The 15,190-nt window shown below is 35.0% G+C and overlaps 1 protein-coding gene across 1 annotated transcript in view; it reads left to right on the top strand.

Annotated features, from left to right (window-relative positions):
- LOC106133556 (neural-cadherin) overlaps positions 1–15,190 on the top strand; it is a 311,092-nt gene that overhangs the window by 228,242 nt on the left and 67,660 nt on the right. The window contains exon 13 of the mRNA XM_060944308.1: positions 12,266–12,409. Coding sequence (XP_060800291.1) covers positions 12,266–12,409 — 144 coding nt within the window. The remainder of the gene's footprint in view (positions 1–12,265; positions 12,410–15,190) is intronic.

Below are 15,190 nucleotides of genomic sequence, written 5' to 3' on the forward strand. Positions count from 1 at the left end.
AGATTATCTATTATTTCGTCATATCTTACTACTTCGTAAAAAAATCACATTAAATTATTTTTCTAGAGAAAAAGATTCATAAATCTGTACATATACAAAAGAAAAAAGTATTCATCATGCATATCTGTCAAAAATAATGGGTGGTAGAGTCAGCGGGCTGAAGTAGCCTTGTTTGTTTTGCACATAGCACAGCTCCCAGCCTGGAAGACCATTTACGACTGCTTTTATGGTTCATTCCGCGTTCGATTTACAGGCGGCTTTGCGAAACCCCTTAATGGCAAATACGTACTCTATAACTCCCATTTTATTGAATATCAATTTGTAAATATCATAGTAGCGATCACACACGAATCTAATCATTGGTAAGATCTTGTCTATATATATCAAAAATGCACATAAATATCAAAAAGCCATTTTATGGGAAAAATATATAAACGTTTGTCTATTTTTAAAAAGTTTCATTCAAATTATGTGTATTTTTAATACCGTCTGTCGTATGCCTATTATAAATATTTTTTTATCTGCGTTATAAGGGTCGTAAAGAGTTCTATGCAATACCAAGTTCTATGCAATGCAATACCAACGCAATACTTACATAGTACATGTAAATGCTGCACCGTTCCAGAGAGAGCGCTAATTACCTTGTTTAATGTCTTCGGCTTCTTTTAAAGGTATTCCATCATTAAGCCTATTGTTGCCTACATTTTGCATCAATCCTCGCTCTGCCCTCATTACTGGCAAATTTATTAACGGCGACCCCCGACCTTACGGTCTCACTCGCTACCTAATAGGGAAAAAACGTTTGAGATTTATTAGGGAAATTATAGGTGTATTTTTTCCGAGATGCCGCGATGTCTTACGGCGGGCATTAAATAAAAAAAATATCCCAAAATAAACAAAATAAGCTTCGGCTTTGATACAAAATGAGAATCAAATTTGCAAGTAATTGAAGTGTGCCGTGGCAAGAGATTCAGGGACTAACAGCTTAATTAAGTGTTTAATTTGAAAGTTCACTGACGACGTCGATTCATAAATTTTAAATTCCGGCTTTTTTAAAAATATATAGTCCGTAATTTAATAGGTACCTTGCCATCGTTAATTCTAATATGTTAAGTCTTTGTGTAACTTTTAACACAAATTATAATAGTTTAGTAGAGGTAGTGTTAGCAACAATTTGTTAGAAATTTCATTTAACAGAGTTCTGCTTGATACAACTTCAAACAAACTTTTGACATGTTAGCAATGGAACTTGTTGCCGTGAACTTATAAATAAGGAGTTTGTGTTGAAAACACTAAAGAATTTTAGGTTGGAAATGAATGCTCGTGTGTAACACAGAGTAGGTGGCGGACCGTGTGTGGAAACCTTTGTGAGCCGACACGAATGGAGCGCCGCCACGCGGAGTGGAAAAGTCGCAAACATACAATAACGTAGCACTATGCAAATCCAGTAAGCTTATTTGTCTGAATAAAAAGTGTAAATCGTATATACCTGAGCTCGAAGCAGTTGATATACCTATAGTGCGAATTGGCGATTGGTGATGCGAAGCCTCAGATGTGGCTATAACTCAATCCGGGGGAGGCGTGTATTCGCAAATGTAATCGACACGCTTCTATCACAATCGAGCAATCCAGTGGCGAGCGAACCCACTTATACTAATACATCCTATTGAACGCGAACGCGCTTGGGCTGGCACTAACGAGGAGGTTTTATTTGAAATATGCGTGTGTGGTCTGTAGCGGGTACGAGTATGCGCATTTCGTTATTAGTGGATAATTAGAAAGCTAGGAATAAATTTTGTATAGGCTATAAATATTTCCAATTGAAATTTCATTTTATTATTTAACCGTCTTCAATAGTGGTAGGAGGTACCCTGTTCATTGAAAACTTTGCTGTTGATTTTGCTCTGTATGTATGTCAACAACATGAGACTCTAATTAATAAATAAAAAAAATTAAGTGGCATATAACCTTCCTTATATCTATATCAATAGGACGAATAAAAATACGTTAAAATATAAAAGTGTAAGTAAGTTGTTTATTTAATACTTAGTCGGTAATTTTCTAATAGTTTGTACACAATAAGTTCAAAGGAGACTATTTTCTTGTTATTTTAATAACGCGTCTATGTTGTCATATAAAGTCGGGTATTAGTTTTTAAACTTTTTTTTATTTATCTGAGTTTTCAACATGAACTGATAACACTTAATATCTGTGTCTAATCCAAAGAAAATTATTAAAATTTAACGTAAGCTTCACTTGCCACGAAGTCGTTAGCTGTCGTGAATTTGTTATTCGGGCAGCAATGTATGACCTCTTGAACATACATACATACATAAAATCACGCCTCTTTCCCGGAGGGGTAGGCAGAGACTACCTCTTTCCACTTGCCACGATCTCTGCATACTTCTTTCGCTTCGTCCACATTCATAACTCTCTTCATACAAGCTCGGCGGTTTCGGGTACTTTTGACCTGACCCTTTACCAGGACGTCCTTAATTTGATCAAGATACGTTCGTCTAGGTCTTCCCACTCCGACCTTTCCCTCCACACTCTCCTTGTATATCTGCTTAGTCAACCTGCTTTCATTCATCCTCTCCACATGACCGAACCATCTTAACATACCCTTTTCTATTCCTGTAACTACATCTTCTTTCACATCACAACATTCCCTTATCACGCTGTTCCTTATCCTGTCACTCAATTTCACACCCATCATACTCCTTAACGCTCTCATTTCCACTGCATTTATTCTGCTTTCATGCTTCTTTTGCCATACCCAACTTTCACTCCCATACATTAATGTCGGGACCAACACGCCCCTGTGCACAGCCAGTCGAGCCTTTTTGGATAGTTTCTGACTGCTCATAAAGGCATGCAAAGCTCCATTCACCATGTTCCCCGCGTTCACTCTCCTTTCAATATCACTATCATACTTGCCATCTGATGTAAACTTTGATCCTAGATATACAAACTCTTTCACTTGCTCCACTTTTTCTCCTCCAATCAAAATATTACATGCTGTCATTTCTTTCTCCATTTCAAAAACCAGTGTTTTAGTTTTACTTACGTTCACTTTCATTCCTTTCTCTTTTAAAGCTTCATGCATACAGTTTACCATCTCCTGTAACTCCTCCGCTGATGACGCCAGTATAACCTGATCGTCGGCATAGAGCAGACATTTGACGAGTAACTCATTCATCCTTAATCCACTTTTAGACTCTTTCAAATCTGTCAAACAGCTATCCATAAATAGGTTGAACAGCCACGGTGACGCAACACATCCTTGCCTAACGCCTTTCTCAATCTTAAACCACTCAGTGTGCGCTCCGTTTATCCTGACACAAGCACTCGAATCCTCATATAAGGATTTCAGTGCTCGTATTAAGAGACTGCTCACCCCATGCATAGAAAGTGCTGACCACAATTCATTCCTCTCAACTCTGTCATAGGCCTTTTCCAGATCTACGAATGTGCAATAGACTTTTTGACTCTTGGCCAAAAACTTTTCGGCTATGCACCGCAAGGAAAAGACCTGATCAGTACATCCCATTCCCTTTCGAAATCCCGCTTGAGCATCCCATATTTTGTCATCAGTTTCATTCCTGACTCTATTAATCAATACCTTAGCATACAATTTGCCGACGACGCTAAGCAGGCTTATACCACGATAATTTTTGCAGTCCAGCTGTGACCCTTTTCCTTTGTAAAGTGGCACGATAACAGCCTTACACCAATCTTTTGGTACTCGGCCGCTTCTCCAACACAAATTGAAAAGGCAGTACAACTGACTAGCTACTACGCCTTTTCCTGCTTTAAGCATCTCGACCGACACTCTATCACACCCAGCAGCCTTTCCCGCTTTCATACTCTTAAGTGCTTCCACAATTTCGAACATTTCAATTTCGCCTTCCATCTCATTCTCTTTTTCTTCGCTATAGCAGAAATCTTTCTTATTTCCTTCCTTTTTTTCAAATAAACTTTCAAAATAGTCCTTCCATATCTTTAGTACACATTCTTCTCCTTTCACAACGCTACCATCCTGGCATCTGATCCTAGTCAGCTCTCTGGTTATAGTATTGAATGAATAATAAAATATAACTCTGAATAAAGTTTGAGCTTGACTGCAAATGTGTATCTAAGCATGTATTATTCACAAATATGAAAGCGTGGTATCCACGCAATACCCACATTTGTGAGAACAGTGTTACCACCGCTACCTGCCAGACAAACACGTGAAATTAGTTTTCCTTTACCGATACGAGGATACGCCACTAGGGGGAGGTTTATCACCTGAACTTGCATTTAATATCGCATCGGGTACTCATATGACTTAGATATCATTGAATACAACCTCTTTTTCCGTTTTCGTGAAGCACTACAAATACTTACGCGTTTTTGTTTATGCGAGAAGTTTTTCATTTTTTATGAATTTTTGTTGCCATATCCAATTTTATGGCTCTTTTTTACGACCTAAACTTCTTATGTAATACGTGTAATATTTTTCAAGGGTACCATTTTGTAGAAGATTTTGAAGCATCGTTTATTCCTGAATGGTCAAAAATTACAATAGTATATCTATTTCATGAAGTCATTGAAATTTCACTTTATGTACTTAATTTTCTTAAAATATTTACAATTGTTTTTATAAAATTATGATATGACTAGCAATATAAGTAGTATTATATCATATCTTAATATCAGACAGCTAAAGCATATCACAACACAAGACAACCTTATTTAGCTCTGCCTAAGAATTTGTGACTTCTGAGCATAAAAGCAAAATATTGTCTCGATAATCCATAGAAAACAGAAATTAATACATACCTATGCTATAAGTATTTTTATAATCATACTTCATTAGCTAAAAGGATTTCCAAAATCCTACCTAGAATAAAGCATCGGTAATAGCTACATTAAATACGACAGAGCGAGCAATTAATTCATATAAATGCACTAATAACTGCATAGTGAATCATCATTATGGAAGCGTGTCAAGGGTCGACGCCAGTACCACGGTCTCATATAGCGGTTTTTAGAATTTCACTAAACTTGTACTAAATTATATTTAAATTTCTAAGTCTGGTTTTTAATACTTAGTCTTATTTTACTAGTCATCGCCTAAGTATAAGGCGCACCACACACTAGTCAGAAGATAAAGAAAATAAATAAATCAACGAATCAATAAATTTCTTTGCGTATAAACTTGTCACAAGTAGGTAATACAAAAGAGAACTGCCATACACAACCTTGCGCCAACAACATATGTAGTTTTAACACCAAAAAATATTTATCGGTGTCTATTTCTTTAATTTTAGAGTTCTATTTCTTTAATCTTTCATTCACGAAAGAATTCACTAAAATACTTCCTTCACGTACATCATCACAACTAAGTTTTTGTAAATGTTGCCAGATTCCAGCGAAGTCTGTTCAGTGGTTTCTGCTGTGCGTTCATGGATATGACAGTCAGCTTTACCTTTATTTATTATACAGATACAAGAGTACCACGCGTCTCTCTCCGGCCTTGTTTATTTAATTTACCACATGCTCACAAAACTGTTTACCGTCACACTCCGCAAAAAGCCGCCGACAGTAATTGAATGCTTTGCCTACCTTTTGACTCAAACTTTACTTACTAACGACTAATGGGTCCACATGACTTGTTTACTATTGTCTGACTTTACGCACTGTGTAGAAACGGTAGTATAATAAGAACTTTTGCTTTTAGCGAACCATAATAAAAAAAAATGTGTAGGTATTTAAACCTAAATACGCATATCGCGCCACATCGGTACATTTTTCGCCATAAATCACAAAAAACTCATCACAAACTTTATGGTTATGTACAAGTCTTTGGCTACGTAGACAGCTAAAGGGGGAAACGAAGTTTATGCATATTGTACATGTGAAAACAAAGGACGATGGTTAGCAGTAAGTACGAAGTGAAAACAAACTTGGGAAAAGAAGTTATACGTTATATCGCAGAAGATAGCTTTCTTTAACATTGAGCCTGAGAATTTATAGTTACATGGCCCCAATTACTTATACATATACTGAGAAATTAATAAAGACGCCAAACTTGTGACCTATTTTGAGTTAAAAATATATATGTAATATATTTTTTAACTAAACAAAAAAAATATAGTGTAAATTGATTTTTGCAAGATAATTCGTACTAAGAAAGGAAATCCATCGGCTGAATGTTTATTTAAAGTCATCTGATTATAATTTAAACATTTGCATTGAGGAAGTAAAGTAGGCGCTTGGCTTGGAGGAAGAAATGCAGACAATTTCTGAAAATTCATTATAAAGGGTATCAATATTGTCATTATATCTATTGAGCTGTAATCAGTACTCTTGTCATATCAAATCTCCTTTCAGATAGATATGTCGGAGCGTTCACAGTGAGAATGTTTACTATTTTTTTACTTTCACACTCATTTTAATATCATTCGATTGCGTTCCGTCACCTGAAAGAAATAGTCTTTGTTCTCTGAGAAGTAATATTGAATCCCTATTTTATCATACAAAAGTGTTTTCCTATATGATATTTTTATTTGTAGCTGAAATGTCGAACGTTCAGTTTTGTTATTGGTAAACTTTGATCGTACATCGTTGCTAAATGTGCGAATACGACCCTCGTAAATTTGTCTTGTTCCGTTTACCTTTGTGTCGGACAATCTAGATGGAGTCCCTCGTCACGCTTTCTGTTGGGGCTCAAGTAGTCCTGCGGTATATCGGAAATGACCGGTTTCATACACATATGCCACAATCCTTGGGGAAATCAACATACGATTTGCGATATTCGGCTTTTGTTATACTTCGTCATGACTTATTTTGACTTTTGTCTTCATTCTGGGTTGGCACTTATATAATAAGTTAATCCAATTTTACAACTAATTAAGTAAAACAAATCTACTTAACTACAATTTTTTTTAGAATGTAATTTTAGAAAGCATCATATTCAATGCAAAAATATATTTTATATTGTAATTCATGTGTGCAACACAAACATGGAATAGAATATAAAATATATTTAAGTTAAAAAGAGCTTTGCATATTAAAAAGGAATGTTTACTGAAATTTAATAATGGTTGTAAATAAATACCACAGATTTTATTTTATATCAACAAATTTGTAAGTACTACAATAAAAAGCTTTTTTGTTTATGTTATTACGATGTGAACATGCTAAGACACATACTAATGTGCTACGAATAGACTCAAAACAAATGATTGAACAACCAAACATTTATACGTATGGCATGCACTAAAACGCTAAGTCATGTATACACATTACAATATAATGACGGCTTAAATAGAATTTGTGATTCGAAACATAGGTTAATAAATAGTACCCACAGCGTTCAAACGAATATTGAAAGGTAAATAAAATGGAATAAAGTAGAAACCTTTACAATATTTACTGTAGTTTCGAGTTCGTGCTAAGTCAGGGCCCACTCGTGTTCGTAGAACTGTCCCATTAATACTGAAAGTACAAAAATAAAAACACTCTTCAATGTATTTTAAGCTTATTTACTGCAGTAATACCAACATAAGATTTAGACTAAAGCTATTTGTGAACTCGAAAATATTCTTACCAACGAAAGTGTGTAGTACAATAAGCTGTTTTATGTGTTTATTAGTAGTTACACTTTGCGAAAGGCGAAAATTGCTGGCACTCGCATTTTATTGTCCGGGAGACCATTACGATACACATCGTTTAACGCAAAAAGCAAAACGTTCAAAAGCAACATAAAAACCTGCACTTCATAGGAACAAATAAATTGAATCTGGAATCGAGATTTAATGAATAGTTTCATCGAACGATATGGCACAAACTGACGGATTGGTTTCTTTTTACTTTTGTTTTTCACATTTTCCCTTTCCCGATGCCGATGCCTGTTTTCCTCTTGCATTCGTAGAATTATGTGTACATCATATTCATATTACTCGGTGGCTTTATAGAAAAAGACTTTGTGAATTTGTCATACATCTGGAATTGAATTATTTTGCTTTTGATAAAATCAATGAGCATTTTTCTTTCAAATTTACAGCTGTTAATTTGATTATTATCAAAAAAAAAAACATAAAAACCTGACATTTAATATAACGCTTCATCCTGTTTCTCACAACTTTATCGCCTTTTATTTGTTTTTACATTGCGTCAATCTTTCATCCTTCATTTACTTTGCACAAGTCACTGGATACATGTTTTCACGTCTCCGTCGCTTCATTTCTGCCAGAATTTATTTAATGTAAGGCCTTTTGTCATTTCACAGGTGTTGAGATAGCGTGAACGATACATATATTTCAACATTAGAGCAGAATGGATTTTCAAAATGTAACATTTGGTTTTCAATCGCTTTTGCTGAAAGAGAACAATCCCCATTTATCTTGTGAAGTAGTTCGAGTAGATCTGATAAGGCGATCAGCAGGGGCGTCGGATTTTTCCGAATTCGGTCGCAAGGCGCGAATTCAAGGAGCTTCGGCACGAGTCGATTTATCGCAGACGCGTTAGATGGACGGAAGGTATTCGTGCGCGCTGAATCTCTCTGATAATATAAACTTGTAAAATACGTCCGGAACGGAAATACATTCTATCGATATCTATTTTCCCCGATATAACTTATTCGACATTCAAATGTAATAAACAGGCAGCATTAAGTAAATACAATGTTTGCCCGATACAAAATGCCTCACTGGTATATAAAAATCAAAGGGCTTTTTAATTAGAAATCAATTACCATTTTATTGTCACATTTATCCGTGATTCATTAGAAGGTAGGTACTTTGCTTAAGTCGTTTTAAAAATAACTTACCCGATGTTTGCCAGATGCTTTAAAAATAATTTAATTACAATTGCCTTTGTTTTCTGTGACCACAAGAGACGTGGGGAGCTTTGGCGGGAAGGCACGTCTCGCCACTCGGCTCCTCTTGAAAAGAATTTCATTATCAGCACGCTACCCGCTATATGAATGTCCTACAGATTCGATCATAGACTACCACGTACCTGTCGCTGCCGGACCTTTGTTTAATTTGATATTACGAGTATGCATTCGCGATTTTGATATTCTAAGAATAAAAATCAGAGACTTATGAGATACAGAATTACTACTCGTAGGTACCTATACCAAGTTAGATAACTTTCTGATAAAAATTCGTTTAAATGAAAATACGTTCTTATAAATTTATTAAACATGTAACTAAAATTTTCATTGTTAACTCAAATAAATAATTAAAGCACCATGGATTTCACAAAAAGACATTCCAGCATTTCAACGGGAACTTTACATGCACCGTTCACTTTTTCATTTGTCTTTTATTTCATCTGTCTTTTTATGTTCCATTTTCTTTTCAGTCGAGCAGATAATTTCTAAAGGACATTCAAATTTATTTTTAGGTCTAAAACGTTTAATTTGACGATCTTTGTTGTTAAATTAGAAATATTTCTTTAAACTTGTCGATAAGTAAACGAGTACGGTATTTACTTATGCCAATACACCGACATTGCGACAAATGTGATAAGTGTGTTTAGGGAATACTAACAGATGGTTGAGCGATTGAATCAATCACGTATACTCGTGTCTCTCCCTAATTTAGACGACGGCCTCATTTATATATGTATACATATATATACATTATGTCTTCCTATATACACGTTAGAGACTTATTAAGTGACTTAACGTTAAAGGTTCGACGACTCGGGCTTAAAAGGTGCTTGTTGATGTGTTCAGGGTGTCTTTACTTGTAAACAAGGAAAAGGGCGTCGTCCTACGACCTTGTAGCTTGAAATTAACAAAAATTTCGTAATTTTAACGACATATGGATCGGCTTAGGAATTTAGTAAATTACTATGGTTACGAAGCTAAGTTCACTAAAGTTACTTATATGAACTAAAGTCCGACATTTTTCCAATGAATGCGTATCGTCATAGTTCCGTAATTGTCTGTGGAAAGTTTGACCGCCGTCGCCGCTTGCGTGTTTGTCAAAAACTTTTCAGATCACTTTCGGTTAGATCACTCCTAACGACACTGATTAGTTTTTATGTACGCATTCCACCCAACTTTCTAACTTTAAGACCAAAATAAAGTCAAAAGTGCGATTAAAAATTACTTCCCCCTCGGGGAGTGTGACGAAGCAACTCCCACTAAGGGTTAATTTGTAACGGAAATAGCAATCTCTTTAGATTTTATTATATTATTGAGTTCAGTAACTTTGACGACGTGATTGCATTATTTGTACGTAGCAAAGCCGTTTGTGTAACCGCGGTGTAACTACTTATATAAATTATTACAACGATGAATAAATAAGTGGTAAGATATAATTGCAATTTAAATCGACTAAACAACAAATCAAGATAAGTAGCAAGTTCTACCAAAGTTTGTTCATTAAACTGTTACACAAGTTACAGATTCACTAATGTTTGACATAAAATTAAATTATCTCACTTTGTAATTTTGCATTAGTTTCCCGTTCAGACCTGCATCAACAACTCATTACACAACTCTGTATTTGGCCTCCGTGAAAGACATGAGAGGATTGGTACCATTGTATTTCCAGTTTTCTGGCATTGTACTTTACATCAATGTAATAGAGTTTATTTTGCAAGAGCAATGATAAATGTCCGTATGTTTGCTAATAAAGCCGCCGGACATTTCACCCGCCCCTAATTTATCATTGTTAGAGTGCGCCTCAATCGAAACCAATTTCCGTCTAGATTTCCGTTTTTTGATACGATTCTTTTGCTCGAAGCTTAGACCTTATTTGATATCGTCCAATTAGGAATCCGCCAGATGATCCCTTTTCTTTCTGTTTTTAACATTTTCTCTTACAAATATTTATGTTCGTATCGTACATAAATAATGTTGACATCAGCTTATAAAATCATGATACATTGTAGGTGTGTTCCCTATTTTCTTTGTAATAAGACAAAATACAGTTTATTTATCAAGCAAAAACAAATAAGGTGAGTTTGTGTAGTATAAATAATTGAATTCAGCTTTGCGATGATGAATATGATAATGTATGGTTAGCATAACAATGTAGCTATTAGAAAATGGATCGTGGTCGAGTTTAGCGACGGAATTACGAGATACGCTGGCATGTGAAGTTCGTACAACATTTGTCATTCAGTGACATTATCATGCATCTAGTTATTTGCTGTGCTCCGCTTTCCTAGAATGCACTTTGAATAAATTAAAGGTATCCTTGTCTTCTTTTAAAGACGATATAGATGAAAGTGAGCGACATAGTGTAAATATTTTTAGCGGTCATCTAATAATGCACAATAATTAAAGTATACTTATTTTTCCTAGACGTAGACCTATTAATTCAGAAAAAGAGTTTTCAGATAACTAATAAAGAATAATTTCCATACCATAACAAGACCATGTGACCTACCAAAACAATTTGTATTTGTTACAATAATCTGTTTGAGTGTTGGAGTGTTGACAACTAAACAGCAGCAGCAACAAGCGAATTTTCTAGCCTTCATAACATTTCCTGCTCAATTTTTTAATAATGTGTCTATAAAATAATTATAATAATTTATGTTCCAAGTACATATTGTTTTCTTGCAAACAGTTCAATACTAAATAGATCCGGAATATTCGTCACGCTAGTAATGTTATTTACACTGTTATGGACCCCAATTAACATGGATCAAAGCGCTTCCGTTACACACGAGTATCTACGTCAGTAATTACCCAATGATTAAGGCAACTACTGGATTGATAAATTGTTATGATACCCGACCATACCCAGTCAAAACTTATAAATAAATATATATGAGACAAATCACTCAGAGTGAGGAAGCACCAGAGAAGTTCGAGAAAAATGGCATATTAACTCAACGACATTACATTTTATATCATGTTCTTAAATAGATAACACCCAAGACCCAAGCCAATCCGAAAAAGTTAATTTTCCAACATGACCTGACTGAGGATCGAACCTTAAACCCTTTGGTTGAGAGGCGAGAACCCTACAACAGCGCCAAACTAAGTTGTGTTGAACTTAATTAATCTCTTATACTACCAAATTTTTGAGATGTTGTGGTTCTACGACTGCCAATACTGCCATGGAATAGATTCCATGATGAGTGCGGTGACGATAATAGTAATTCAAACACTAGGGTGTTTCTATTATCGTATTAAGTCATAGTACTGTCTTGGGTCTATATAGATGCGTGATACATACATACAATGTATGTACTAATTACAAAGCACTACAGAACGCTTTCACCAATTCTGTTTGTCTTGTTCCAGTGACCAAGTTCATCCGTATAGGCATCGCGGACAAGAATGACAACCCGCCGTACTTCGACAAGGAGCTGTACGAGGCTGAGGTCGACGAGAATGAGGACATCCAGCACACAGTTCTCACCGTCACCGCCAAAGATCACGATGAATGTGAGTACATATATAATTAATTCTCAATAGCGTCCAAGCGTTCACTGATTTTTTTTTCAGAGTACATTGTTAGAATATGTCTCTTCTATGGTTTTCTAATTAGATCTAGATGAGTCGGTCTGTAGTCCTGGTCGACCATGTCAATTTTTTTATTTCGATCTACCAACGCCGTTGATATGACTATACATACATATTTCTTTCCTTTCCCTGGAGACACGAGAGAGATATCCGTACTGGTGACTCAGATGTTAGTTCCTTCATGGTTTATCTATCAGTCGTGTGGCTTTCCCGCTAACAGCTCATATTTCTAGTTTTCATTTAAAATGCACGAGAAAAAGAAACATCTACAATTGACAAAGTTTTTTGGTGACTGTTGGCTCTGTCTACTCCGTAGGGGATGTAGACGTGATTATATGTTATGTTATGTTATGTTAAAGAGAAACATATGGGTTACTACTAGTAATAGCTCGTGCTAAAGTAGTGAGAAATGACTAGACTTTGACCAGGTAATGCATAAAACGCAGGCTGTGCCGTGCCAAATGTGTGGTCTAAGCCTAACCACGATATGACCGTAATAATTCCACTATAAGCTGATCTAGCTGCGGTTATGGATCCGATAGTACCACGTAGCTTGTTTAAATTGGAACTATTAGCCAGGATAACAATGCTATAGGAACCGAAATTGATTATAGATGCAATAAACGTATCCATTGCCTGGATTTAGAAACAATATAAAATACTTCGTTTAATGGTACTCGTATATAGGCATATTCACCTGTCCAAAATATATCTTACCTATCCATTTGACTAACATAAAGTTTTTTTTTAATATTTCTACCATATTTCTAAAATAGCAATGGTATATATAGTACACATATAGTTAAGGTCTTGGAAAAGGGCATCAACAATATTATCATTCCTACGGGAACGGTAAAAAGGTCATCATTCAGTTTTACACGATTTCAGCCAGAGGCGAAATCTGGTCTAAAATAAACGTGACGTTACCATAGATATATAATATATATACCCAAATCTAATACAAGTTAGTGTAAAGTTATCACGTAACGAACCCCTAGACGCCTGGATAAAATTGCCATTCAGTACGCCTGCGAACTACTGATAAACTAAGCGGATTAATGTACAAGATATTCGTATGTAAAATTAGTTGTTATAATTACTTTGTCAACTAGCGATGCGGTGGATTTACGTGACTACTATTGTGTACTGGGCAGTGTAACTACACATCATAATTTAATTTTTCGAGACAAATACCAAAGTTTTCAGCGTGCCGTTTAAAGGTTATAGTTTTCCGCTGATAAAGTTACCTTCTAATTATCTGTTTACGAAATAAATCAACCTATGTTTATATTTTGTTAAAATTAATTCTTTATTTTTCTTTGTTTCAAGTAGAGCTTTATTATATTAGTACTAAAATATGAGGAGTGATTTGAGTACTAATGAACTATGTTCAAATATTTCATTATTATATATTTTAGTACCTTATCTAGATCACTTAAATCTCTTCCGCTAGTTTTGCATCAGTCGGGCAAAAAGTAATGCTTCTATAAATTTACAGCATATCCAAACTTTGAGACTTTCTAGTTTTATTATATCGCCGTTTTCTGAAACTAAGTTAAGACAGTCTTTTGAGGACGTGCCAATGTTATCCAGTGTATGCCAGTGCCGATAAGTTGCTAATTAAAGGCGAAATTCACAGTTGACAAATAAAATAAAGTCTTCAGGCTTGATACAGAATTTGAGCCGTATAGAACCAGTTTAATATGATGTTACGATTAAGAAAAAAAAAACTAAAATGTATGTAAGAACACTTTCTTACATACATTTTAGTTTTTTTTTTCTACTGGTACTGGTTTAGGTACTGAAATTGGCTACGTACACCACTGTGTACGTAGCCAATTTCAGTACCTCGTATTTGCTTGAAACCATCTCTATGTAAACTGTATTAGGAAACCCGACCGCAGACTGCAACATCACACCATAAAGTACCTAACTATTTATGTGTTGGATCAATTAAGTACACGACGTACGTCCTATATTGCTTGTATTTAATATCTATATCTATATTATAAGGAAACTTACTATAGGTCTGGACGATTTGTACCACCTCTTTTCTCGAACAACTGTTGTAGGAGGGCGCAACTGAGGATGCGCAAAAATAAGACAGATATATGATGTATAAAAAAGAATAACTGTGCATGAGACTTATATTTTATCAATTAAAAAAAAATACAAATGTTATCTACGTAACCATGAGATTGACTGAGCGGACTGTGCATTTTTAAAAGCTTTTAATAAATCAAATTCATATCCCGCTTTGATAAAGGCCATACAATTTTCAGAAATCAGTCCAATCGTTCGAATGTTTGAGTACAAGCCGGGGGATTTATAATTTGTCTAACAAATAAATTAAACTATCGTTTGACCTTTTACCGCATAAATCTTACTAATTGATGTGTATGCGCTAGGTTGTTTAGTAGATCTACTGTTCTTACAATAAATAATACATACATATATATATACATTAAGCATGCTGTACTATATGCAAATTTCATATGTTAATACTATTATGTATCTAGTTATTTGATTACTTAAACAAGATTCGAGATATTCCCATAATATTTGATGCTGCTCCGGGCAAACTAAACTCCAGTTATAACGTAGTAGGCGGAGTTGCATGCTCAACATAGTTTCTAAGTTTAAGGTTACCGTTCGATATATTAATAATTAATATAAAAGATGATTAATCTCACATTTCACAGT

The sequence above is a fragment of the Amyelois transitella genome, chromosome 2 (genome assembly GCF_032362555.1).
Source record: "Amyelois transitella isolate CPQ chromosome 2, ilAmyTran1.1, whole genome shotgun sequence".
NCBI classification, from domain to species: domain Eukaryota; kingdom Metazoa; phylum Arthropoda; class Insecta; order Lepidoptera; family Pyralidae; genus Amyelois; species Amyelois transitella.